Source organism: Alosa pseudoharengus, unplaced genomic scaffold, assembly GCF_046254945.1.
Source record: "Alosa pseudoharengus isolate Yale_2024_CS ecotype anadromous, Long Island Sound unplaced genomic scaffold, YU_APseudo_1.1 YU_APseudo_1.1_scf_10, whole genome shotgun sequence".
In the NCBI taxonomy this organism is placed as follows: domain Eukaryota; kingdom Metazoa; phylum Chordata; class Actinopteri; order Clupeiformes; family Clupeidae; genus Alosa; species Alosa pseudoharengus.
In genome coordinates this window covers 19,884,224-19,910,929 of record NW_027468565.1, presented here as the reverse complement: position 1 = coordinate 19,910,929, position 26,706 = coordinate 19,884,224, and the positions used below count along the sequence as shown (strand labels likewise).

The following is a 26,706-nucleotide window of genomic DNA, read 5'->3' as shown; positions in this document are numbered from 1 at the left end:
CTGCCTTCTACAATTAGGCTACCCATTCTGTGTACATGCATCCCTGCAGGGGATACAGAATGAGTTGACACAACAGAGACCGCAATGCAAAACAGTGCATGACCTCAGGAAAGTCCAGATAGAATCTCTGCCAAACATGGCACTATTGCTGATAGTAAACATTAGGGATGGGCCTACATGCTTCATGACACCGCGGCGATCAGATGATTTGCCTGGCAGGCAGTTTCTGGAACCCTCATTTGTTATAGCTACCTGCATTAATACAGTATTGACCAAACCCACCTGCTGCTATGAAGCGAAAACGACCAGGACATTTGAAGCACTTAACACAATCAGATGCCCACGAAAGACCTGCAGTCATTGTGTAAGCTATACTTTACAAGTATGGCAGCGGAAGCAACAAATGAAGAAAGGGACGTCAATCAAACGGTTCAATCAACAGAATATGGCTCCATAATGGAGAACATAAACGACTGCGACTCAAGCGAGGGTGCTCTGACATCCACTTACATTCTGAAAATGCTCGAGGCTGCGGCAAGTAGACGTTCAGTCAACATTGTCTTAGTCGGCAAGAAAAATTACTCTGCTAATGTCTCAGTGAAAAAGGATTCTGCAAATGTCAAGGAAGCAGTGAAGAAGGATGTAGGAAATGTAAGTTGGCCTTAAAAAATAATAGCGCTTGTGTCTGACCTACTTTTCTGTGTCAGCTGTAGCCTATCAAGAAAAACTAGTCAGGCTTCGGTGATATTGCCACAGTGGTAGTTCAGCGCAAACAATTGTGCAACTATTGCAAGTGTCAGTCAGCAACGTCTCGATCAGATCATGATTCGTCACGGCTGCTATCCTAGAAATCTAAGATGCTCACCAGGTTAAAATGAGTGCTAAGTGATATGATAAATAGCCTAAAGCATCAGTTGTCACTGATGTGACGTGATTTTACCACAAGAACTGATTTGGCTACTTTAAACCAGACAAGAGCTGTAGTCTAGTCAAGCCCATGTTTTTCAAGTCAAAGACCGGGGGTGGAGGGGGGCACATTTGGCCATTGGTATGAATATCTTCCATTTTATTATATTTCCATTTTATTATGTAAAATGAGAGATGCAGCAGTGAAATGGCACTCAAAGTGGTTGTATTGGTTTGTGAGAAGTAGTAGTATAGAAGTTTACATGAATTATTAATTGTTTAGAATGAACAGTGCATATTTGGTTAAAAATATGTTTGTAATCTGGCTTGTTAAAAACTGTAATGCATGTTAGATTGTGTGAAATACCTATGACCTATGAACCAAAGATTTGAATTAAGAAAACTGGTTGATATACTGTAAAAAAATATGTATGCACTTGTATGCATATGAAATCATGTTTTTCTGAGTTAGATAGATAGATAGATAGATAGATAGATAGATAGATACTTTATTGATCCCCAGGGGAAATTCAAGGTCACAGTAGCATACAGACAACACACACACATTCACTAACAGCAGAAAGTAATTAAAAGTATATAATATAAAAAAACACAACTAAGCAATAAGGACAGTAGAAGATAAATATATACTAAATACTAAATATACTAAAATACAAATTATACTAAATAACACTTAATCTAAATCAATTCTAAAAAAAACAGTATCCACATAGTGCGTGATTAATCAATCAAGATGCGCTTGCAATGACTGAGGCAGGGACTGAGCCTGTGATTCTCTGTGCATAAGGTAAGGTAAGGTGCTCTGTGTGAATGAGTGTCATGGTGATGGTGCAAATGAGTAAGTCAAACAGTGCAACAGTGCAAGAATAAAGTCTATATATCTATATATATATAACTATATTAAGGAAGGTATAAGTGTGGTCACAGTTCGGCTGTGGCATGGAGGGAGGGGTTGTGCATATGTGCTAATATAGCACGCAAACAGTGAGGCAGAAGACAGTGTTAAAAAGTGGCTAGTGGACAGACAGTTCAAGACATGGAGGTGGTGAAGAGGCAGACAGACTATGCGGAGAAGTCTATTTCTCCTCTTCCCTTAAGTGAAGCATTGAACAGTTCAATGGCCCTGGGGATAAATGACTTCCTCAGTCTGTCTGTTGTGCAAGGCAGTGAGCAAAGTCTCCAGCTGATCAGGCTCTTCTGCTTAACAATAGTGTTGTGGAGTGGACGACACTCATTGTCCAAGATATTGATCAGTTTGTTCAGGGTCCTTTTGTCAGATATTGAAGTGATGCACTTCAGTTCAGCTCCCAATACAGAGCCAGCTTTCCTTACCAGCCTGTCAAGTCGCCCCGCATCCTTCCTCCTGCAGGGCGTGAGGTGATGGTGGCTTAGGTCGTTGGGTGTCACCGGGATGCAGAGCTGGAGAGACTGGGAGGTGGGGGTAGGGCGGGCACGCAAACAAGAGCAGTGCCTGAGTCAGCCGGGGGTGGTGGACAGACCACTCCCATTGGAGCTGGAGCAGGGCAGTCAAACCTGTTGTAGAAGTGGTTCAACTGGTTCGCCCTGTCCAGGTCCCCCTCCACAGAGCTGCTGCTCTTCTTCAGGCCAGTTATAATTTTCATGCCGTCCCATGCCTCCTTCATGTTGTTTTCCTGCAACTTCTGTTCCACTTTCCTTTTGTAGTCCTCCTTAGCCTCCTTCAGCTTGACTTTGAGTTCCCCTTGCACGCGCCTCAGCTCTGCCATGTCCCCCTCTCTGTACGCCATCTTTTTCCTATTAAGAAGGGTCTTGACATTGCTGGTTATACAAGGCTTGTTATTGGGAAAGCAGCGTACAGTTCTGATGGGAACAACAATGTCCATACAGAAGTTCAGGTAGTCAGTTGTGCACTGTGTGACCTCCTCTAAGTCCTCTCCATTCTGTAATGGTGCATTCAGGGCACTTCGGAATGACAAGGACCGCCCCCGTGGCTACTTTGTTTTTCCCACAGCAAGTGTTCATGTGCTTTGCCGTTGGAATGTGTGACATACACGGATGCCACAACAAAGGTTAAAACATACACTCACTAATCCTAAACAAACAACTGTATTTGCTTAAAATATAGTGTAAGCCGCTTGTGAAAGAAAGATATGTAGCTTTCAAGTGACAAAAAAAGGCAAATTCCAAAGTTCACATTAAAACTGTTGGACATGAAAGGCCACATGGACTACAAACGAACTACAACGTGACCACAAAAGTGATGACGAGCCCCTAACTGGGCAACTCTGTTAGCAAAATCCATAGACAGTAAAAGAAATGGACGAACAGACTCCGTCGTTTTCAATGGGAGGGCACTGAACGATTTTTCAGTTGGTCCCCCACTGCGCAGACTCGCACTTAACTTTGTGACGTTAGCCATCGAACTAAATCATATGATAAATAGGCTACACAGAAATTCTTCTCACACTTCCTTTGCCTTCAAAGATATCAAAATTAAACATTTATTTAAGTATTATTATTAATATTATCCTTACAAGTGATATCAAGTCGTGTTAATGTTGAAACTACCACACATGATCATCTTCAAAAACAGTCATGGTTAAACAAACAAAAAAGTTATAGCAGAGATGGTTGATAAAGCATATGATATATATTAAGGATCTTTGATTATAGCCTAGCACTGCTATCTAGCACTAGAAGCTAATCTTCTTAACACTTTTCTGACCTACGGTCAATCCATTGAAAACCTCAAATGATTATCGTTAGTGCCGTTTTTCATTAGGTTTACTTGCCTCTATCCAATGCTTTACCTTAACATACAATGGTATTGTAGGCTACATAGCTTTGTTCATGAGTTTCCGTGCTGGCTGGACTGATCTTCTTATCCAAACAATACGGTTATCTCCCTACGGTGCATTAGCTTCCCTACAACCGGACTCGCTAACTATACTTCTTACGGGAACCTCAACATTACATACGAGGTAGCTGAGCCTGTTTTGCCTTCTATTGTTTATGTAGATAATACAGAAGCTACAATGTCGGCACAGGATATATGCTATATGAAGTTATGGCATTTCAAAAAAATCCTAAAATGAATGGGCTTCTATGGGGGTTAGCAGAGAAGTGGGCCCTCCAGCCTCCATTGATTCTTCTACTTCCGGGAATTCGACTGCCCCCTTGGCAAAATCTAGCCCCAGTTTCCGACCTCTGACTCACACATTACATGACGTGAATGACGCGGAATGATGATGTTTTCACTGGGAAAAAGGTTTTTCCGAAGCCCATGAACGCTAGGTAACACACTCCAGTCAGTGCACTCAAAGCAGAGTGAGCCTCAGAGCCTCATCCGCTTCAGGTGTCCACTTTCTGAAGGTGCGTGTGGCAACTGGTAGCCTCTGTACTTTGGGCTTGTACATTGGCTGGAGATGAATGAGGTTGTGGTCTGACTTTCCCAGTGGGGGAAGGGGGTTTGAACTGTATGCATCCCTCACGTTTGCATACATGAGGTCTATTGTCCTGTTCCCTGTAGGGCAGTCAACAAACTGGTAGAAATTTGTGAGTGTGGAATCCAGTGTTATGTGATTGAAGTCGCCAGATATCACAAAAAAGGCATCACTGTGTTGGGTTTGAAGCCTTGCGATTGTGGAGTGGATGACGTCACATGCTGTATCCGGGAGAGCTCGAGGTGGAACGTAAACACAGACATGCAAGAACCTATGGCGAGAACTCCCTCGGCATGTAGTACAGCTGCGTGCGTTGCGTTGCTGGAGACGCATCTCATTCACTTTACATGGGCTCACGTCATCTGTTGCCGAACTGAATTGTGGGTCCGTTGCGTCGCGTTTCTCCCGCCGCTCGCGTTGAGAAGTTTAGCTGTTGCTGCACCGACAGACGGCACCAGCCAATCAAGCCAATCGACTGACAGCACCAACCAACCAATCAAATTACGGTTATACTTCAAGTCATTTGCATAGCTACCGTCGGGAACACCCACTGGCATACGTTGACGTAACGCAACTGTGTGTACTTGTAAGTGAGTGAGTTCACGCCAGTGAGTTCACGTTTCCGATCACAATCGATGGAACTGATACTAATAGAATAAATAGTACCTTCAAGTAGGCCTAGATAGTAAACCATTGCATCATGCCTCATCATAGGAAACTTGTTTGGACTTTTAACTTGCTCATATTAAAGGCTTCCTTCCCTCTGGATCTGGAAGTGCACAGATCAAAATGTTTTTTGTGTGTGTGTGTGTGTGTTTCTCTCTCTCTCTCTCTCTCTCACACTCTCTCTGTGTGTGTGTGTGTATGAGTGTGTGTGCGCTTGTGAGTGTGTGTCTGCATCTCACGCCAGGCACAATGAGTCATTGTTAGAATTCAGAGTTTCCACTACTCACACCTACAGGTGGGCCTTCACCACATCACCTGTGTTCCCATGGGACATGTAAAGTAGCCTACCTTTTCCCTACCTGGTACCTACCTGTGTTCTTGAAAAAAATACATCTGTGTACCCTCTAATTAAAACCTTTGTTTGTATTGCCGTGGGAAACATCCCACTGCAGATTATCCATAACAGCTATCGAGGCAAATAATTGGGACATTTTATTATTTTCTCATTGAGACCAACACAACATAACTCAAATATAACATCTAATGCATATCAATGCGATGCTATAGGTGTAGTACTGTAATGCGATATTGTAATGAGTTTTTGTTTCATTATTTAAATATGGAATTGTGTTTTCTTTTTATATCCACAATGCTTTATATCCGTGGAGGTAATCATCACATCGACTAGACAGGACGAAGTATCCAATTTCAGTCAAAGTCAGCTATTCCTGGGAGAATCCGTGAATCCGTTGCAACGGCTTAATCATTGTCCTTGAATACGTCACCTTAAAAATCACAGAGTGTCCTCTACACTCCTCAACCTACTGAAGCTCATTTAAATGCTCCTGACTCAAAGGTGCTGTTCATCTGTAGGTGAAAAAATACACAATTTCCTACAAGACCTATACCATCTGCAATATATTTCAGCTTGCTTTGTTTTTTATGCCTGAGAGTTGGATTCTCAGAATTTACTGCCAAAACCATGAAGAAGGTCTACAACTTGGTCCATGTAGGCAAGGTGAAGGGGCAGACCGAGGCAGTGCAGTCCCTCAACATCAAGGTACCACTCCCATAGCAGTATCACTTGCTTTACATGGAAGTGCTGTGTTCCTGCAACACAGGATACTGTTTAAAATGGGCTTTTTTGGTAAAGTATTTAAAAATACAAAACGAGACCGTTTAGGTTGTACATTTATTGTTTAATGCTATAATATCATAATGCACTGTTATGCTATAGCTGCTGTAACTTACTTACTTAGCCTACACTGTCATAACCCCATACTGTACATAGCATATAATGTGGATGAGTGTGCTTGTCACTTACCATGCAGCGCATTCTCAACACTTGAACTTTGACCATTTCTGTGGTGTGCTCTGCTGCAGAATAGTAGTACAGAATAGTAATACGGTGGACTGATGCTATGGAGTCAAAATAGGGTCTTTAACATTGAGAGCTTGTGTAAAGATGTTCACATAAAGTTTTGCAGCTGTGCAAAAAAAGTTCTGTATATGCAAAGACATTTCGTACCTGTAGAAATATTTTGTACATGTGTGAAAGAAATGTGTATTTGTAGAAATGTTTTGTACATATGTGGGGGGGAAATGAGGATCTGTAAAAATATTTTGTACTCGTGTGGAAAAAATATGTACCTGCACAAATACTTTGTACGTGTGTGAATCTCCTACGCGACGCTACGCGATGATTTCCTGCGCAACATTGAAAGTACGAGCTTGTGAAACTGATTTGCAATGCTTACGGACTTTTGACCCTAATTTTACTGCCTTTCTGAAGAGCCAATCAACACAACCAATCAGCGTTCCCCACTGACCACCCAGATTTTGGTGCTAAACCACAGATCTAGTTATTAAAACTGGAGGTAACAGCAAGGGCAGATAGGTCGTAACATTACTGTAAATGAGCACATGCCAACTATGCTAACCATGTGACTCAGCTAACTTAGCTAATCATTTTTAGCAGTTCTGTTAAAATGCTAATGATGCTAACTAGGTAGTGAGGACTTTTATTTTGAAACAGTTGAAGGCAGATGATACAGTTGATGGGAGTCATAGTTGACAAACAGTTACAGTAACAGTTGAACAGTTGATAACAGTTGAACAGTTAAAAAGTTGGATAGTTTAAAGGGACTTTTATTTTGAAACAGTTGTGGACACAGGAAGCAGTTGAACAGGATTTGCAGTCTTAATACAGCCATATTGTATGCTTAAAGCCTGAGACAGTTGCTCCAGGTGGCCTGAACACCCGGCATAGGATTCGAATTGCTCTATTGTGATGTCATAATCTAATGTTAAGTCAATGGGGAAATTTTAGTAGTTTTTAATTAATAGTTTAAAAAGTATAAAAGTTACAAAGTTGAAAAATACATAGCTGAAGTAAGACATACGCAACGCAGTTTGAACGAAGTTTCTACGTTAAATGGTTGAAGCCGCATTAAACGCACAAAAAGCGTTTAACAGTAGAGTGCATTTTCATGCACTCTAACTAGCTGCCATAGCTATCCTAGCTGACGCTTATCGTAGCTCATAGTGCTAGGGCTAATGTAACTCGTCAGTTTGTACGTTGCCCAGCGAATAAGTAAGCTTAATTCTTACATGTCTTAAGTTAAAGAATTGAAAGAAATAGGAAATAAAGAAAACGCTTGAACGGGTTTATCCATTTACATTCAGATCTTGCCATAGACTTTGCCTAAGCGCTTGCAGTCCTTGCATACGGTTAAATCTCACTATAATCTCCTAGCCGTGGATGTCCCATTACAACCCATTAATTTGATTCGTCTTTTTGCCGTCCACTAGGCTATTATTATAGGCTTGCAAAGGGTGATAAAATAAACGTGTTCTCATATCAAATAATAATAGCAGATAAACATAAATGTGTGTACAGTATTACTGTTTATAATCATGAATGACACCACTGAATCACCATTTCGGAAATGGAATAAATAATACAACTATTTCGTCAACATTACTGCTAGCTAGACGTTAACCTATAACGTTACAGTCTAAAAAGCGGATGGGAATAGCTAACGTTAACATTACGGCTCCGCTACCCTTTTTGCAATCGCAGTATTGGTGGCTGTCCACAACGTTATAAACTTAACCTAAATAGTCGGCTGCTGTAAGCTACAATCGGATTTTTTTGTATACCCCTGTTGTCTCAATGATAATAACATCTCATTTCAGACTATATTTCAAAGTTTGACGTTCATTTTGGATTATTAATATAACATCGTATTTTGTCATTTTTGGCGAAGACATGCATTCTGTTAGGGATATCGAACATATTTAACATTCTCTAACCATCGTGATTTCGAATTGGTGCAGTTTTCAGCACAAAAACTCATTTTATTCTTTTGCTCTTTTGCATTGCTCTATGCTGTTCTATGGTGCTTTCTGCCTCTTTGTTGCGCACGCATGTTTTTGTGACGTTCCATAGAAATCCATGTATAAATTGAGCTACCACGTCACTCTTAATTAAGTTATAATTTTGCAACCCCAATCAAAGAGAATTTCTAATAAGACATTATAGACGGGCTCTGAGTATACTCTTTGATATGAAGCCAATCTGTTTAGTATGGAGCTAAATTTGTCTCAATAATATTTGTATATGCGCAGAGGGGGATCCACAAATATTTCTTGATTTGCATGTGTGTTTTGATATCTACAAATAAAAAATCATATTTGTAACTCGTATATTGATTTTTACAAATATATATGTGCATTTGTAAATAAAATGCCATTTGTAAAACCGGAAATTTCATTTGTGGATCACCAGCACACGCATTCTTCGCTTTCCAAAGTTACGTGTTTTTGAGACGTTCTTCACATGAAAGTCACACAAATCCACATGTAAATAGGCCTACTTTAATTCACCGGCACACAGAAATCGCAATCCAGTAGATGGCGACATCCACAAATATTTCTTGACTTGCATTCGTGTTTTGACATCCACAAATAAAAAAATCATCTTTGTAATTTGTAAATTGGTTTTCACAATTGTAGATGTGTATTTGTAAATGAAATGGCATTTGTAAAACTGAAAATTGCCTAATTTTGCATTTGTGGATCACCAGCACACACAGTTTTCGTTTTCGCATTTGTGGATCAGCATTTGTGGATCACGTATTTTTGAGACAAACTTTGCGCAGAGAAGCCACCCAGATCCACAAGTAGCCTGCTGACACTTTCTAAACCAGTAGATGGCAGTGTTGTTCTATGGGACTCATATCTTAAGGTTACTCACGTAACCCCGGTTCTCTGATAGCATGAGTGAGGTATCTCACTATGGGACACGCCCCCTCGCGAGTTCCCCAGAAGCCATTATTTCATTACGCCAGCCACCATTGGCTGGACAACTGACGTATGCGACGTGGAGGAGGTACTTCCTCCTCCCTTATATTCTACGGCGCAACGTCATTGCTTCAGTCTAGCTAACCAACCTCTTCTCGCCACCGGCAAGGAGGGTGGTCTGGTGAGATACCTCACTCATGCTATCAGAGAACCGGGGTTACGTGAGTAACCTTAAGTTCTCTTTCAAGCATTCATTCGGTATCTCACTATGGGATATCGTGACTCCCGGATTGCCAGACAATGCGCCAAAGTCGGGGCAGTGACATCAAGTCTGTAAAACCTGACAAACGTTGTCGGGTTTGCCCAACACGCTGCCAAGCATACATCCTCTATGGGGAAGCCCTGAAATAAAGCCCATGATGTCGACATTCCTCGAGTGGAATGGGCTCGTAAACCGACTGGGGGTTGTAACCCCTTAGTCGTATAGGCCAGGGCAATAGCCGCCACAATCCATTGTGATAGACGCTGCTTAGTGAGCGGTCTACCCAGATGTGACTTTGCACAAGACACAAACAGCTGTTCCGTTTTCCTTAACTCCGCTGTTTTGTCCACGTACGCACGCAACGCCCTGACCGGACAGAGCGCATTCAGCCGCTCTTGCTCCGGGGAGGCGAAAGGCGGTGGGTTAAACGCAAATAGTTCAATCGGCCGACACGACAGTGACGGGTTGAAAACCTTCGGAATGAACGCTGGGTTGGGTTTTAATACAACCCTAGAGTCACCCGGGAAAAATTGCATACAGGCTGTATTCACAGATAGGGCATGAATATCGCTTACGCGTTTAGCCGTAGCCAAAGCCACCAACAAAGCCGTCTTGAGTGAGAGCACTTTAAGATCTAACTGTTGTAATGGCTCGAAGGGAGGGTGAGACAGAACATCCAAAACCATCGGCAGATCCCATGAAGGGGCCAGTGGTTTAGAAACCGTGTGGAGGCCTCGAGCCCCTTTCATAAATTGATGTATGAGAGGGTGCTGGCCCGCTGTTTTGTCCCCAAAGCCTACATGGCAGGCCGAGATGGCAGCCAGGTAAACTTTGACAGTGGAGAAGGACTTGTTTTTATCCAGTAAGTCTTGCAAAAACGTAAGGATAACGTCCACAGAGCACTGGAAGGCTATCGTCCCTGTTTTAATACACCAATCATTAAATACAAGCCATTTGCTATCAACGTCCTAGTCAGTGACGGACTGGACGGTCTGGCATTTGGGCAGATGCCAGAAGGGCCGCGGCCCCTCGTGGGCCGTTTGGGCCGGCCAATCACGGAGCGGCATGCTTGTCGGGTTTGCGCGGCCCATTTATCGTAAAGACGGTTTTACAATATCTCTCGGCCGACTATCAAGCATCAATAGTGTTACATGGCTTCGAATAAGCCATTTATCTCTAACTCCCTTTTCCTCCTTCACAGTAGAAACCTGATCAGTATTTATACCAGACATGAGTCTCTACACTACAGTCATGGTGACCCTTAATATTTACATCAGTCTACATACTTTTGTAACCTTATTCAATCAAATGATTTAAAAGTGCATTGTTTGAAATTGGAATACAATAAATATGCTGCCTGTATCTTTTATTTTATAATTGGTTTACAAAAGTTAGGCTACATGAAGCAATGACTTCTGGGAATTTCAAAACCGAATGCGTCTACTTCCTTCAGCACGGGGAATTGCCGATCTAGCATGCCTTGATCCTCGGAATTTTCCCCTTATAAAAGCTAATAAACTGCCCCCAAATGCACTTCGAAACATAAGAGAATGTCTGCTTAAATTCAGTGAAGGTGCTACGGTTGAAAATCTACAGTCGGAATTGACACATCTCGCCACGCACTGGGACAGCCTGAAAAAGTCTCCTCTAAACGAGTATACAGTCAAAGCGTCGGACTTTGATGATGCCGCGGAGATATAGGAAGATACAGAAATAAACCTGGTGAGCAAGAAATGTGCTACCTGCAAGAATTGTGCAATCTGTGTGTTGCGGGCACATGCACGCACGTGCATGCGCGTCCCCGTGTGGGCCGCTGGTTGGTGAAAATGCCAGGGCCGTTTTTTAATCCCAGTCCGTCACTGGTCCTAGTTGATGACGCCCTAGCGCTCTGAATGGTCGCTATGACATTGCAGGGCAGTCCTGCAGCTGTCAGATTCAGCCTTTAACGGGCCAAACCCAGAGGGCCAGGCGCTCTGGATGAGGGTGAAATATTTCCCCGTTCGCTTGGGACAGCAGGTCCCTGCAGGGGGGGGGGGCAGCGGCCACGGTGGGGAGTGGAGTAACGGGATTATTTCTGCTAGCCAGGGTTTCCCTGGCCAGCGCGGGGCTATGAGAATGAGTGAGAGGCTCTGTTCCCGCACCCTGGCGAGTGTTGGAGTGATCAGTTCCAACTGAGGGAAGGCATAGAGCAGGACGCATCTATCCCTAACGGGGCTTTCTGATCGCGCAGGGAGAAAAACATCTAGCAGCTGGGTCTTCTCCTTGTGGGAGAGGCTGGAGAGGTTGAGCCAGCTCTCTCTCTCTTGGGAGACCATGAGGGCCATAGCCCGTCCCGCTGTTTGCACCGCACACCTGTGTAGCCGTAGACATTTCGTCCCACACAGCTGGCTGGTTGGGGGCGGACGAGAAGTCTTCCTCCAGCTCGGCTTGGTAGGCCATGAGCAGAGATGAGGCGTTGAGAGCTCTCACCGCCGACGCCACTGCTTTGTAGCTTTTTTCAGTCACTGCGGACTGGAAATTGTCGGCTTTGGAGGGGAATGCGGGTCCCGAGGGGGTCATCGCAGACTTCTGGGTGGGGTGGAGATGGGAGGCCAGGAGCAGTTCGACAGGGGGCAGATGGGAGAATCCACTGCTTTCCATGTCTGGCCATTCCAGCGCCGCGAGCCCTTGAGCCGGGTTTTTCGCTGAGAATGGGCTGCTCCATGAGCGTGTGGCTTCCTCGAGGCACTCGGGGAAGACGGGCAGTAGTTGTCTGGTGGAGCTTTTAGCCTTCAGGAGCCTCTTTCCCTCGTAGCGAGAGGACACGGTCTCCTTCTGGGCCTCAGGCCAGGGAACGCCGAGCTTTGCAGCTGCTCTCTTGCAGACGTCGTGAAGGCCCACGCTTGCGGCTTCATCAGCCTTAGTGGCGGTCGTCGCCATCCTCATCCCCCAGGGATAGTAGGTCGACGGAGTCATCCTCTGAGATGAGTTCAGCTTCGCCAGTCGCACCTAGCATCCCCATTGGGCTGTCTTCGGTGTCGGATATAGGCGATAGAGCGTTGAGCTGGTCGCCCCAGCTAGCGCCCAGTTCTCCAGCGCCGGCCGGCTCCTGGGAAAGGGTTGCTGACTCAAGGGGAGGGGGGTCATCCGCTCCTAGCATGGGGTCGTCGTCGGTGAGACTAGCTAGGCGTGCTAGCCTACGTCGGCGAGACCGGAGGGAAAGTCGGGCGCAGTGTTCACACACTTCAGGGGTTTTAACGCGGTCTGGGCGTGTTGCAGCCCCAGACACGCGGCACACACCTCGTGGGTGTCAGCGGCCGAAATCTTGTTCCCACACAAACACATCCTAGCCGGGGCTTCGCACTTCCTCGTGGGGAGGGGGGGCACTGGCGTCGACATGTTGTTTCGCTACTGTTTGAGGACAGGCTAGGAGTTGCTACTATTTGGTGACAGACTAGCTTTGGAGCTACTGTATGGAGACAGACTAGCTTTGGGGTTTGGAGGCTACTGTTTGGAGACAGGCTAGCGGGCTACTGTTTGGAGACAGGCTAGCGTGCTACTGTTTGGCGACAGGCTAGCAAGGGAGAGGCTACTGTTTGGCGACAGGCTAGCGAAGTCCAAACCAGTGCTCTTCGAAGATGAAGCGGCGTTAAGGTAGCGTTCGGGGACCGAGTCGTTACCTCGCTCAACGAACAGTTAAGCCGCCAAGCCACAGCACCTGTATACGAGAGAGCAAGCCTCTGGGGGCGAGAAGAGGTTTTAGACTGAAGCAATGACGTTGCGCCGTAGAATATAAGGGAGGAGGAAGTACCTCCTCCACCTCGCATACATCAGTCGTCCAGCCAATGGTGGCTGGCGTAATGAAATAATGGCTTCTGGGGAACTCGCGAGGGGGCGTGTCCAATAGTGAGATACCGAATGAATGCTTGAAAGAGAACCAAAGATTCTTTGAACAGGTACGAAATGTCTTTGCACATTCAGCTGTTGCACAGCTGCAAAACTTTATTACACCTGTGAACATCTTTACACAACCTCTCAATATTAATGACCCTATTTTGACTCCATAGATGCTCTCATGTATTAAATGATTGACCTTCGCTGGTTCTGGTTAATGGAGTGTGACAAAGTGGAAAGCTATCATAGTCAGACAGTAAGGGAGGGTGTATGGTGTATTAATACTAGATGTACCGCATAGCGGTACAAAATATGACTGCCGCTCAGTCCTGTACATCCGTTCCGCAAACATAAATCACACTAATCAATTTGTATCCATCTTCTACTCAACCCCCACTCTTGAAACTTTTGTGTATGCTTGTTTGGCATGCCTGTGTGTGTGTGTGTGCAGACCGCACAGCAAGTAGCCTACTGTTGCTGCAAAGGTAAATAGATTTGTAGCACTAGCCAAAAAAATTGTAGCATTGTTATAAAATCTTTAAAATCTCTAAACAATCACAGGTAGGGCAGTTAATCACAGTTCATTCATTGCAACTGGACTGATGAAAGGTCATGTACACCTGTAGGCTACATTGTATTTGGGGAAAGCAGAAGGTATCAGTTTTACATTTATTTAGTTATTTATTTATTAACAAACAAAACAATCCCTGTCATTTCCATGCAGTTTTCAACAGCTATCAAGAGGTCATGCCATGGATTTTTGTGAATGTTTCTTCTTCTACATATGCACGATTTTAGTCATCTTTAGTTCAAGGACTGTGAGCGAATCAACAGCAGAAAAACCTATTTAGCAAGCAGAAATATCCCAGCCTGTTTAGGATGATTCATAGACAGGTTATCTTTCAGGTAGGCTAGGCCTATATTTTCCATTAGAAAACCACGTTAGCGAATGCGTTGTGACTAACTCACTTAGCTCCTGTAGGCTATAGTGGTCAGAAAAGAAGATGACAGTCGAAAGATACATTACAGCGCTGATATCAATGTGCTTTGTAACTGCATTTATGGTTTTCTACAAATACACTGATCAATAATCAAATTGGCCTCCATCACTCAACCAATGCTAACGGTAGGCCTAACATTATTTTACCTAGGTCGTAGGTAGGCCTATACAACTTGTATAAGATTAACGTACCTGCAGTTAAAACCAAGCATGTCCGATAAACATTCTCAGATTTATTTCGGCTTCAAGAAGAAATGGGAATTACATTTCATGTGAAAATCATCCTACCCTTATTAGACGTTCTCTGCGGTAAACTGCAGTGTCCTTGTAGGAAGCGTCTTTCCAACCCACTTTAGATTAACTTCCAACAAAATTATGTCTCACTGCAACGATGCGCCATCTGGTGGACAAACGACTACGTAACGCCAATAATGGAAATGCAGCCAAATGATGATAAATATTTGGTTTTCCTTTAATCCTACTGAATTTGTAATTATGTATCGGCCTAATTGCCGATAGTATACGTGCCTGTGTATGTGTGTGCACCACCATCTACAGGCCAGATGTGTACAGTCACTAAATGTACACATAACTTCATTTTTTTAGACCCCCCCATTGATGAAATTCTACGACACTTGGCATACCCCCAGAGAACACTGGTTAATCATACACATAAAATTTGGTGCAGTTCTGAACATCTTAACTGAAGAGAGGGGCGATTAAAGCAGAATGATATTGCATTTTCATTTTTTACCGGGGGGGGTGCAAATCACAAATGAGTGATTATGGGCTAGGTTGATGTGGGCCTTTGAGACCAACATACCATAAAAATTTCTTCATCCTCAGTGCCACGGTTCAAGTAGTTATTTAGGAAAAACTGCATTTTTTGGGTTTCGGGGGGCACAGCGCGGGGAGGGAGTGGCCCCCGGGGACCAAACGAAAATTTTCCGTAAAAGTCTAGTGGGGCTACATACCCACCAAATTTCATGTGCCTCGGTGTCCCGGGTATCGTTGACCAAAAATTCAGGAAGTAGATGACGGGGGAAAAAAAAACAAAAAACTTTGACAATCCCTATATGACCGCTTCGCTAGCGGCGGTCATAATTATATTAGCAGATCGATTTCAGAAGTCCACTCACTACTTTAACTAACCACGAATTTGAAATAATGATTGAAAAAGTAAACATGTCCCCCTTGAGGCAAAGTCAAAGCATAACAGCGTAAGGCTGTCTTGAATTGCTGGACTGTTGGAAGGACATGGATTTATACTTATGAGGCTCAAGTGATCTCAGTAAATTGAAGTAATTGGAAGGGGGTGTAATATCTCCTGTTTATTCTGTTTTCATCCTTTTACCTCTCTCTCTCTATCTCTTTCCCTCACCTCAACCCTCTTTCTCTCTCTCTCTCTCTCTCTCTCCCTCACCTCAACCCCCCCCCTCTCTGTGTGAGTGTTTAAATAGTCTATGGTGTGACAACAGACGAGAGGAAAGGAGGACTCTTGCACGGCTTGTCGTTTACACCATGCTACACTGACTTCCCCAAGTTAGTCACGATAATCATTATCATATGACAGGTCTTACGAAGACCTGTGATGAATCATTTCCGAGAATTTTTGTCGGCTTAATAACACGGTTTTAAACTTTTCAGTTATGACTGCAACTCCATAAGATCCTATTAGTGTGCTGATCTGTCACCATGTGATAGGCTCACCTCTGTGGCAGACCTTGTTAACTTTGTGCAAGCTTATATTTGCCTAGTGGCTGAAGGCCCCAATGTGTTTATGTGAGTTGATGCTCTGTCATGTTGATGACATGCAATATGTCCACCCTCATTTGTTAAAGCTGACCACTTGCAATGTGTCCACCCTCATTTGTTAAAGCTGACCACTTGCAAGTTATCTTAATTCAGTTTTTAGAGGTTAAATGATGGGTGGCCTTTTGGTTTTACAATCATAGTGAAATGAATGATGTGATGTAAACACACTGTATACTGTGAATATGCGACCACTTTCTAAGCAATTACTTGCACAGGTTGAACCAGAGCCGTATAAAGATATCTTGATACGGTTGAACCCCATTTAAGAAGGAGCTGCTTCAATGTACTCAAAGAATTCCTGTTACTAAGGTTACAGCTTGCTTCACTTGGATACTTGTCTTCCATGGCTGTTAAAACAAGCTTTGTATGCTGTTGAACTCTGGTGTCAACCTTTGTAACAACAAACTTATTTCAGAGGCATCAAATATCTGAATGTCTGTAAGCACAGTAGGTGTTTAACCTTTCCACCTTTGTCTGAAGGTTCTTTTCTGTTTTTCAGAAAAGATAACAAGATAAGTGTTGACCTCTTAAAATCTTTCTGCTTATGAAGGCCTGTTATGCTGCGTTTGTTTGTCTGTGGGACCTGTGCTGTGGCTCAGTGTGGGTGACAGCAATGTGATACCCACTCACATTTAGACTGACTAACCCTCGGATCTTTCCCTCTCGCACATGGTGTCGAATGAATGCGGCTCATTGAATTTCCCCTCTGACATGCAGAGCCTGTGCTCGTCCCTTGCAATACTTGAGGTTACAACAAGTTAATGTGTGCCATGATTTGAGTTCATGCTTGTGTGTGTTGCGCGTGGTCAGTCAGCGGGCAGTTAAGTGAACATGCACAATGTTTTGACTGGCCGTACAGAGAGAGGCTAGTTTGTATTACGCAGGAATGCCGCGCCATGGCAATGGCTTGCCAAAAGCCAGGAATTCAGCCTAGCAGGGCCCTGGGTTATTAAATCTGATTAAGCTCCTGGGTAGCTTGCCATGCTCTTTTGCTAATGTCTGACTCCAAGGGATCAGCCATGCAAGATGAGAGAGCTGGCATGGAAGAGAAAACCATGGGGTTTGAAGCGGCACGGAGGGGCAGGGTGGTGGGTGGGGGGGGGGAGTGAGGGAGGGCTTTGCAGTGTTTTTAAAAGTGCTTCTCCGAGACAAGGGGAGAATTGAGCTGTAGTGGTGGCAGATATGGCCAAGTGGGACTCCTCCGGCTCTAACCTGGCTTTCCAGTTACCCCAGTGGATGGTGAGTTTGTTGGTCACCGCGGTTTTAATCTCCTATGGCGTGTTTGAGTGATGTGTCGAGTGGCCAGATTGTTTGGTGCCAGTAGAATACTGCGTAGAGATTTTCCATGATGTAACCTATTTGAGAGGATGTTATTTTGGCTGTGAACATACCATTGACAGTGTAACTATATGTATCTTCAATTGTGGTCATCTAACAAGGAAATCTTTATACTTTTTGAGAATGTATTATTTTCTGTTATAATGGTTCAATTGATACAAGTAAATATGACATGCAGTGGTGCAAGTGCAACTTATTAGTACTTACTGATACGATATTGCTTGTGTATACTGATCTTTTTTGGAATTGTTTTGAGCAACATTATTCTGTTTATTATTTTTAAAACGGATGCAGATGCAGCTCGTTAATAATAATGTATTCATAATTTCAACCAGTCACCTCACTATCTACTATGCATAGACCTAGCTGAAAATACCTGACTGTACAATCTGAACAAGTCTCTTTGAATGGCCAAATTGGTGCTGTTCCCCAACACAGCCCCTTATTTCCACTGACACCTGAGTCAGCCTGCTCAGCCAGGTGTGATGCAGCAGTCCCTGCTGGTTTAATTAACTTGAGAGCTGATGTGGGCTTAATGTCCTAGAACTATAGTGAGATATCTTAGGGAGAAATAAGTTAACTGCATTTCAAGAATATCACAGAATCAGATTCTCCATACTGTTGCCTCTACCTGATGTGCAAAGTCCCCATCCTGGCACATAGTATTATTATTTCTGTAAATTACTGTCTGGTTTATTTGCACAGCAAATACAGCTCACAGAGCAGAAGCAGGCCGAGTTCAACAAGCGCCCCGGGAAGATCGGACGCCGGTCCTTCTCCCGCTCCATCTCGCAGTCATCCACGGACAGTTTCAGCTCAGGTACTGCACCAACCCACACAGAGACGAGACTGGCATCCCAGTGTGAGTTCACTCAGGCCAGGAGAACTGTAACAAAAAGCTTAATGGATTTGTTTGCGGGGCAAGTTATAAAGCCTTCAAAGGAGTCAGTTAGTCTTGATCTCCTTTTTGTAGTATGCCAAAGTGCTTCTCAGACAAAATGTGTTTGTGTTTGCACTCTGAGCGCATTATTTTGTGAAAGACTGAAAGAGTTCATGTTGTTCTTTAGCTCCCTCAGAGTCGGACAGTTCAGAAGATGAGGGCACACCTCGCGAAAAAGTGCAGAAAAACTCCAAAGGCAGCAGTGACTTCTGCATCAAAAACATCAAGCAGGCCGACTTTGGGCGCAGAGAGATTGAAATTGCAGAACAGGGTATGTCAGACAAAAACAAGAAAACACCTTTGTGTTGGTATTTTGAAAGTGGCACCTTAATTAAACACTCTGGTTTTCTCTGTGCAGAGATGTTAGCCCTTGTTGCACTAAGGAAGAGAGCTCAAGGGGAAAAACCTTTAAGTGGAGCCAAGATAGTGGGCTGCACACACATCACTGCTCAGACCGCGGTAGGTGGAGTGGTCTTCTCCAAAACTCACATGGACACACACGTGCGTTCACACAGACATACACTCGGCTCATGTGGTGCTTCAAGTCAACTAGTTGACCCCGACAGTTCATGAGTTCAATTCCCACGGAGAACCCATGTTGTTCACACTGTATGTACTTGTAATGTAAGCCGGTGTGGATAAAGGTGTCTCCTGAGTGTTGTGCTTATCTCTTCAGGTGTTGATAGAGACTCTGGCTGCGCTTGGTGCTCAGTGCAGGTGGGCCGCCTGTAACATCTACTCCACCCAGAATGCTGTGGCCGCGGCTTTAGCAGAGGCTGGTAAGGGAAAACACACACACACACACACGCGCGCGCTCATACATGCACATACACGCACACACGCTCATACATGCACTCACTCACACACGCTTATACACGCACAGCACACACACGCTCATACACGCACGCATGTACACACACACACGCTCATACATGCACTCACACACACACACACACACACAAACACACATGCCTTACATTAATTCCATGACTCTTCTTGTTACCAGCATTTCAACATTTCTTTCTGTCTCTTTTCTATTTTGCTCCGGTTCTGTCTGGCTGTTTTTGTTTCAAATGCTGAGCTTGTTTCGTCAGTCTTCCCTGCAAAATGATATTCTGCTTTCTGTTTGACATGAAAGGATTTTCAGTGTTTGCCTGGAAAGGGGAATCAGAGGATGACTTCTGGTGGTGCATTGATCGCTGTGTGAACCTTGAGGGCTGGCAACCAAACATGGTAAGATATGTTATGTTGGCTCATTTCTCTGTTAATAATGATGCCTTAACATCTAACACTACTTGATTTCTCATGTATCCTCTGGTCATTAACATCTATTTCAGTAATTAATGTTCAAAATCTGTTCAATTACATGTCTTGTCTTCTGTTCATAATGCTGTTTGTAGATCCTTGATGATGGGGGCGATCTTACACATTGCATTTATAAGAAGTACCCCCATGTCTTCAACAAGATTAAGGGCATCGTGGAGGAGAGTGTCACTGGAGTTCACAGGTTTGATAGGGTCTATCAACTCTTATTCTGTATTTTTCATTTGTCCTGTCTCGTATCTGAAAATAATGTCACTTCTTACTCCCTTTCAACTGTGTGGATGTATGGATAACTTACAGATGTTTTCATATAGTGCTAATTAACTCCTGCTATACTAACTCATGTCTTCTTAGACTGTACCAACTGTCTAAAGCAGGAAAGCTGTGTGTGCCAGCCATGAATGTGAATGACTCTGTGACCAAGCAGAAGTTTGACAACCTCTACTGCTGCAGAGAGTCCATTCTAGATGGGTCAGTTCGCTTCCCTTATGATCTCCAGACACACATTTAAAAAAGTACTTTCCCACACTAATCTACTTATCTCTTTGAAACTCCACGAACAGTCTGAAGAGAACCACTGATGTGATGTTTGGTGGCAAGCAGGTGATGATATGTGGATACGGAGAGGTAAATGCAGACGCATGCACATTAATTCTCCTGCTCTGTACCCTCCCTACTATTACTATTATCTGTCTGAATATGTATTGGTTTATATGTAATTTGTGTCTATGTATCAAGCTGTCCTTCTCTTTCTTTTATCTGTCTCTCTTCTCTGTATGTTGTATGTGGTACTCTGTAGGCTGGTAATATCTGTCTCTGTATGTTGTATGTGAAACTCTGTAGGTTGGTAATATCTGTCTCTGTATGTTGTATGTGGAACTCTGTAGGTTGGTAATATCTGTCTCTGTATGTTGTATGTGGTACTCTGTAGGTTGGTAAGGGATGCTCTGCTGCTCTGAAGGCCCTGGGTGCCATTGTGTATGTAACAGAGATCGACCCGATCTGCGCTCTGCAGGCATGGTACTGCACAATAGCTTTATTATTGTAGAGCTACAGAGTAGAACTTCCCTACAGCAGTTGAGCCTTACACGTTTTACTGACTTATCACATGATCTCTCTTCCCAGCATGGATGGCTTCCGACTGGTCAAGCTGAGTGAGGTCATCCGAAATGTAGACATTGTCATCACATGTACAGGCATGTAAATAAAATGCTGCTCTTATGGTCCATTTTGTTCCTTTTTAATGCCTGTATTTGAACTGCTTAGCTTTGTATTTTCTTGGTAGCCATTTCCTGGAGATGGATGGGAGATGAGAATTTCTGAAATTTCTGTTGAAATTGATGAGAATGGCTCCCTTTGTTTGGTCTGTAGGCAATAAGAATGTTGTGAGGAGGGAACATTTGGACCGCATGAAAAATGGCTGCATGGTCTGCAACATGGGACATTCCAACACAGAGATAGATGTGGTGAGTGACAAAAAAAAGAATAAAATACTGTGAGCTCTGGCACTCACAGAACAACTGGGAGAACCGGTCATTTGTGCCATAGATTATTTTTGTTTGTGAATTTGTAGACCACTTTGGCACAAACTTTGTTGTACTATGTAAATGGTTCATTGACAAATAAGGCTTTTAAAAACATGTTTTTAAAATAATCTTTAAAAATGGACAGAATGCATTAGTTTGAAGTTACAGGGGTTTTAATAAAATTTTAGACTGTATTTGCAATTTTACCACCCCCAAAAATGCCTGGTGGTGCAACCAAGCTATTTTTTATCAATATAATAATTTATCTTTTCCCTCTTCAGTTCAAAATAAACGTTGTATAAATGTAGTTGCACCACCCTGACATTTGAGATACGCAAATTTCCAATTTTTTTCAATTTTTTCAATTTTACAAACAATTTAAGAGCTAGTAAACTAGTAAATAAAATAAAATAATAAAATGATGCCCCCATATTTATTTTTAATTTCCTTATCTTTTAAATTATTTTCACAGTGTTAATTTGCTCGGACGGTTGCGCCACCTGACATTTTAAGGGTTTGAGATAAGAAAACATAAAATAAATATAATTTTTATGATAAACAGAAAATATGTTCAATTATACAGGTTTTATAGAATAAAATTATGCTTGTAATGAATCATTTTAGACAGGTAGGGTCTCGCGCCAATTACTCAAGGCCGTGTGGGTGCGTTCGTTTTGGGCAATGTAACAGTCAATCAAGAAAAAAAACTTGCACACCATTATTTGCTGTTAAAAAATAAATAAACAAAGTGTTTAATCCATCAAGCCAAGGTGCTCCCAAGTGAGGTGATGTATAAACGTTTCGGTCCTCAGACCTTCATTTTGCACTGATCAAGGTCTGAGGACCGAAACGTTTGTACATCACCTCAATTGGTAGCACCTTGATGGATTAAACACTTCATTATTTTATTTTTAACGGCAAATAATGGTGTGCGAGTTTTTTTTCTTGTTATGAATCATTTAAAATGATTTTAAACCAAAGTAAGGGACCCGGACACAGAAATCTGCATGTGACGTCATTGACCCAAATACAGAAATATGACGCGTGTTGACTTGTTACATAAAATAACATAAGTTCAAGAGTGCTTGCCCAGTTCTATTACGAAAGATCTGGACAGAAGTAGAGAGAAAGAGAGAGAGACAGAGAGAGAGAGAATCACTGGGTTGATTGGTTGTGTCCCCCCAGGCTAGCTTGCGGACGCCAGAGCTGACGTGGGAACGTGTGAGGTCACAGGTGGATCATATCATCTGGCCAGATGGCAAAAGGATCATTCTTCTGGCTGAGGTCCAACATATATTTACAGTTATTAGATATTTACCCATATTTCCCAGTTTACATAACATCAGTGTAGACATACACAGTGATTTACACAGTGACAATAATCAGTGTATTATTTGAATCACGTGTTGTCTGTGGTCTGTAATTTCAACCGTTATTTGCAGGGTCATCTGCTGAACCTGAGCTGTTCCACAGTTCCCACCTTTGTCCTCTCCATCACAGCCACCACTCAGGTAGAACAACTGTATATGACTACTGACACCAAATTAGTATTTGCCCCATCAACAATGTGTTTCAAGTTACACTGTGTCTCTAAAGTCTTCATGTACAGCTCTTTATACAGTAGTAGAGGAGACTGGAGTAAATAAAAATTCTCCCTGTGGCATCCTTGCATTAGTGTGGGCACACTCAGATAAGCATGTCCAGGGAGGTCAGCATTTGATGTCTTCCTCTGCTCTGCAGGCGTTGGCCTTGATAGAGCTCTATAATGCACCAGAGGGACGCTACAAGCAAGACGTCTATTTACTTCCAAAGAAAATGGGTAAGGCCAGTGGCCGCTATTTACACATTAGAATTTCATTTGTGTTTCCATATGTGACTGGAAGTGGGTGTTCCATTTGTATAGGGCAGTCTAGCCTTGGAGCCAGCCCGAGTTTCCCCCACCTACAAAATTTGAGTTTGGGAAATTTGGTCTGGACTGGACTGGCCTCTATATGCCCAAACCAGAGCGGTTTGTGCCAACTAAATCGTCTAGATGGGTTACATACAATGATGGACAGATGAGCGATTGGTGCCCTGTCATTCAAGCCACCTGAGCACGCTTGAGTTGATTTTGTTTACAACAAAAAGGCTATCGCTAGAGAAACTAGATGTTTAGATTCATCGATCAAGTCTGTTGTACAACATTTTGACTGTACAATAACTTTTATCACTTTATCACTAAAGCAGTGATTAAGACATTTGTCAAGAAGAAAGATGTTTTTTGGTGGTTCTCCCTACAGGGTTTATATGTTGTTGATCTGATTGGTTAGGTCAGGTCTATCCAGTTGTGTGCAGAGTCATTATTTCCCCTGTATTTGTTGAAACACGCCCCATAATCAAATCTGTATGGACTGACACCAGACTCAAATTCTGAATAGAATTGAGAATTGATTAGTGTAATCCCAGTCTGAATAGAATTGAGTCTGGCTATACATCAGGCTAAGGGCAGTGATGATCTAGTGTCAATGTTTTGAGTCAGTGTACTGTTTTCAGATGAGTATGTGGCCAGTCTTCACCTGCAAACATTTGATGCACACCTTACCGAGCTGACGGATGACCAGGCCAAGTACCTGAGCCTGAACAAGAACGGGCCATTCAAACCAAACTACTACAGGTAAAGCAAACACAGAAATTAAATGAAATCTCCTTAAGATGATTGGTTCCGTTTTTTGCACCACAAGGTTGCATAGACGTTTAAGGACATTTTCACTCATTTTCTATCATGCCCAAATATTTCAGATATTAGCACACAGCTATATAAACAACAAGAGATAAAGGAGGGACTGTTGGACCAAAAGGAGAGTATTGAAACTTGGTCCCATTCACTACACTGCTGGGCCTCTTCAGCTGCTGGTACTCTGCTGCCATCTAGAGGAAGACTTTGTAACTGTCTCTGTAACGGAAAATCTTGAATTTCACAGTCAAAACTACAGTGCTACTTTTTAAGTGAATCACAAATTAAACACTATATGATTTTATATGTAAATACATGGTCCATATATTTAAAGAGTGCTTTCATAATGTTGGTGTACTATTGAGTATTCTGTATCATCACTGTAGTTTGTGACAGTTTGTCACTGCATCTTAACAACAGATATATGTGTAATGCATTATTATGATTCATAAAAATAGCTCACTGAAATATGTAATACTATTGAATAGTAAGTGTTTAATTTTAAATTAGTAATACTGATTATTGAAATATTATGTTAGATTTAGCTGTTTTTGTTCTAATTATTCTGTGGGTGTAGCTGTCTATCATGTAGGCCACTTTAGCGTTAACACTGGAGCAGGATGAGGGGAGTGGACTTATTCTGTGCCTTTTGAAAACATTTTTAAATGTGTAAAAAACTCTTGTGTTGTATGTGTCTGTTTATTTGAATGACAGAGAGAGAGAAAGAAAACACGCGCGCGAGAGAGAGAGAGTTACTGAGGCCAGGCAGGACTTAAGATGTCCAACTAATTGTTTGGGTGCAAGCACTTGATTGCCCAGTGAAGTTATCATTCTTCCATAGACTCCACTGCCTATGCCATTTCATCCAGTAAAAAGTCAGCATGTTTATTGAAACAGTTTATTGATTTAATCTCTCTGGCTAACTAGACAGCTTTTGGTACATAACTGTCATGATTTCTCCAGTGTGGCAATTTTATCCATGTTAGTTAGAGATTGTGTCTTTAGCTCACCTGGTCTTCCATTTACTGAAGGTAAATAATCAGCAATCTGTTTGTCTTCTGTCTGTATGCTACTCACTCTTGGTAGCTGCATCTGTCATCACAAGTTGTCACTGCAAGTCCACTGACCCACTACTAGTCTCTGCTAACAGGTAACTGGCAAATGTTCGGGGACGACAAAGGCCAGACCAGAGTAATCACTCCCAGAGCATCACTCGGTGCGCAAGCAGCAGATCACTGTGTGTGTCCTAACATGAGACGTGCACTCCACCAGACTAGAGCTAAAAATACTGCCGAGTTCCAGGATTAGTGTAATCCCAGTGGGGGTTGGGGCATGGATATTTGGAGACAGAAGAGAAGAGACAGTTCCCAGATGAAGAGTTCGGATGTGGACGTTTTGATTCACATCTTCATGAAGTCTGTCTGAAAGTGTTGAGGCATAGGCTGAACAATCTAAAATGACTTGGTTAAAATTGCTTGATCCAATCCACTAAAACACATTTTCTATACACCCTCCAAAATCAATATGGCTAAGCACCAGGTTCTCTTCCTCTAATAACAAACTCCTGAGGGATTCTGATTGGCTTGTCATTTGGAGAAAGATGAGAACGCTTGTGACAGATGGTCTGGTCACCCTATAGGCATTCGTGGTCAGACTGCCAAAGGAAACCAGGAAGTACACATTATAAAAATGATAAAATCTGGGAAAATAATTACAGTGCCATAATTCTTTATTGTAAATGTACTCAACAGTTGAGAATACCATAAAAGTTGAAATCATAGAGTTTCACAGGTTTGGTATTCCTCTTATATTTAACATTGGCTTTCACCACAATTATTTTCATATTTTCTGCATTATTTTCCTTGGCAAATGTGTTGTAACAAAACAGGCATTGCAGAGTTAATATACTGTAAGTTGTAACACTGCTGACATTTTTACTTTTTACTGAAATTGGAATCTATTTCTTATATAGCATGTGTGACTATATGATGAAACTCCGCCCTCCTTTTACCCTAAGGCAAGCAGCACTCAGTAAGGGTGGTAACCAGTAGCAACCCCTCTTGGGACCCTCTTAAAACGCTTTGACCCACCCTGCCATCACAACATGCTGTAATTGGGATGGACCAGCTGTTAATGTGAACCCCACACCCAGTCCACTCCCTGCCCCAGCCGCCTCCTCCGCCCCAGTTGCATTACAGTGGAGTGATGAATGGGGGCCGTTAAGCAGGAAAACTGATTAGCAGGCATTAGAAGAACATTTACAACGTCGGACACGAGGAACCCGTCTCTCCTGTCTGTTCCCATTGCTCAGCCATAAAGTGGCCACTCACACCAACACGCAACCGTGCATACGCACATAAAATACGTCAAAAGAAGTCAAACATATGGAGCTTGATACAGTCATCTAAAAGAGTCACGTGTTGTGTTAAAAACAACGACATGGCATGTAAACTGTGTGATTGTCTGTTCTCACTGATCTCTCCCAATAACCCACTGAAGGCTGAATATCCTCTCCCTGTTTCCACTTTCCTATCCCCCTGGCAGCCTGAGAGGGAGAGAGAGAGAGAGGTTGCATCATAATCTGAAATCCCAGATG

At 42.9% G+C, this 26,706-nt stretch overlaps 1 protein-coding gene across 2 annotated transcripts; it reads left to right on the top strand.

The window, feature by feature from the left end:
- The first annotated feature begins 246 nt into the window (after positions 1-246).
- On the top strand, positions 247-24,789 carry LOC143103159 (S-adenosylhomocysteine hydrolase-like protein 1). Of its 2 annotated transcripts, XM_076266962.1 has the most exons (17): positions 248-651; positions 18,314-18,428; positions 18,676-18,819; positions 18,907-19,007; positions 19,225-19,327; positions 19,687-19,781; positions 19,949-20,055; positions 20,226-20,342; positions 20,435-20,498; positions 20,803-20,891; positions 20,997-21,067; positions 21,243-21,337; positions 22,583-22,681; positions 22,840-22,908; positions 23,138-23,216; positions 23,930-24,050; positions 24,176-24,789. In XM_076266962.1, exons 1-17 carry the CDS (start codon positions 337-339, stop codon positions 24,180-24,182), a joined length of 1,791 nt encoding a protein of 596 aa, XP_076123077.1. In that variant the 5' UTR covers positions 248-336; the 3' UTR covers positions 24,183-24,789. The 2 variants fall into 2 exon arrangements, with proteins under 2 accessions (XP_076123087.1, XP_076123077.1); XM_076266972.1 differs by lacking the exon at positions 24,176-24,789 and having other exon boundaries at positions 247-651; positions 23,930-24,054.
- Positions 24,790-26,706: the final 1,917 nt, after the last annotated feature.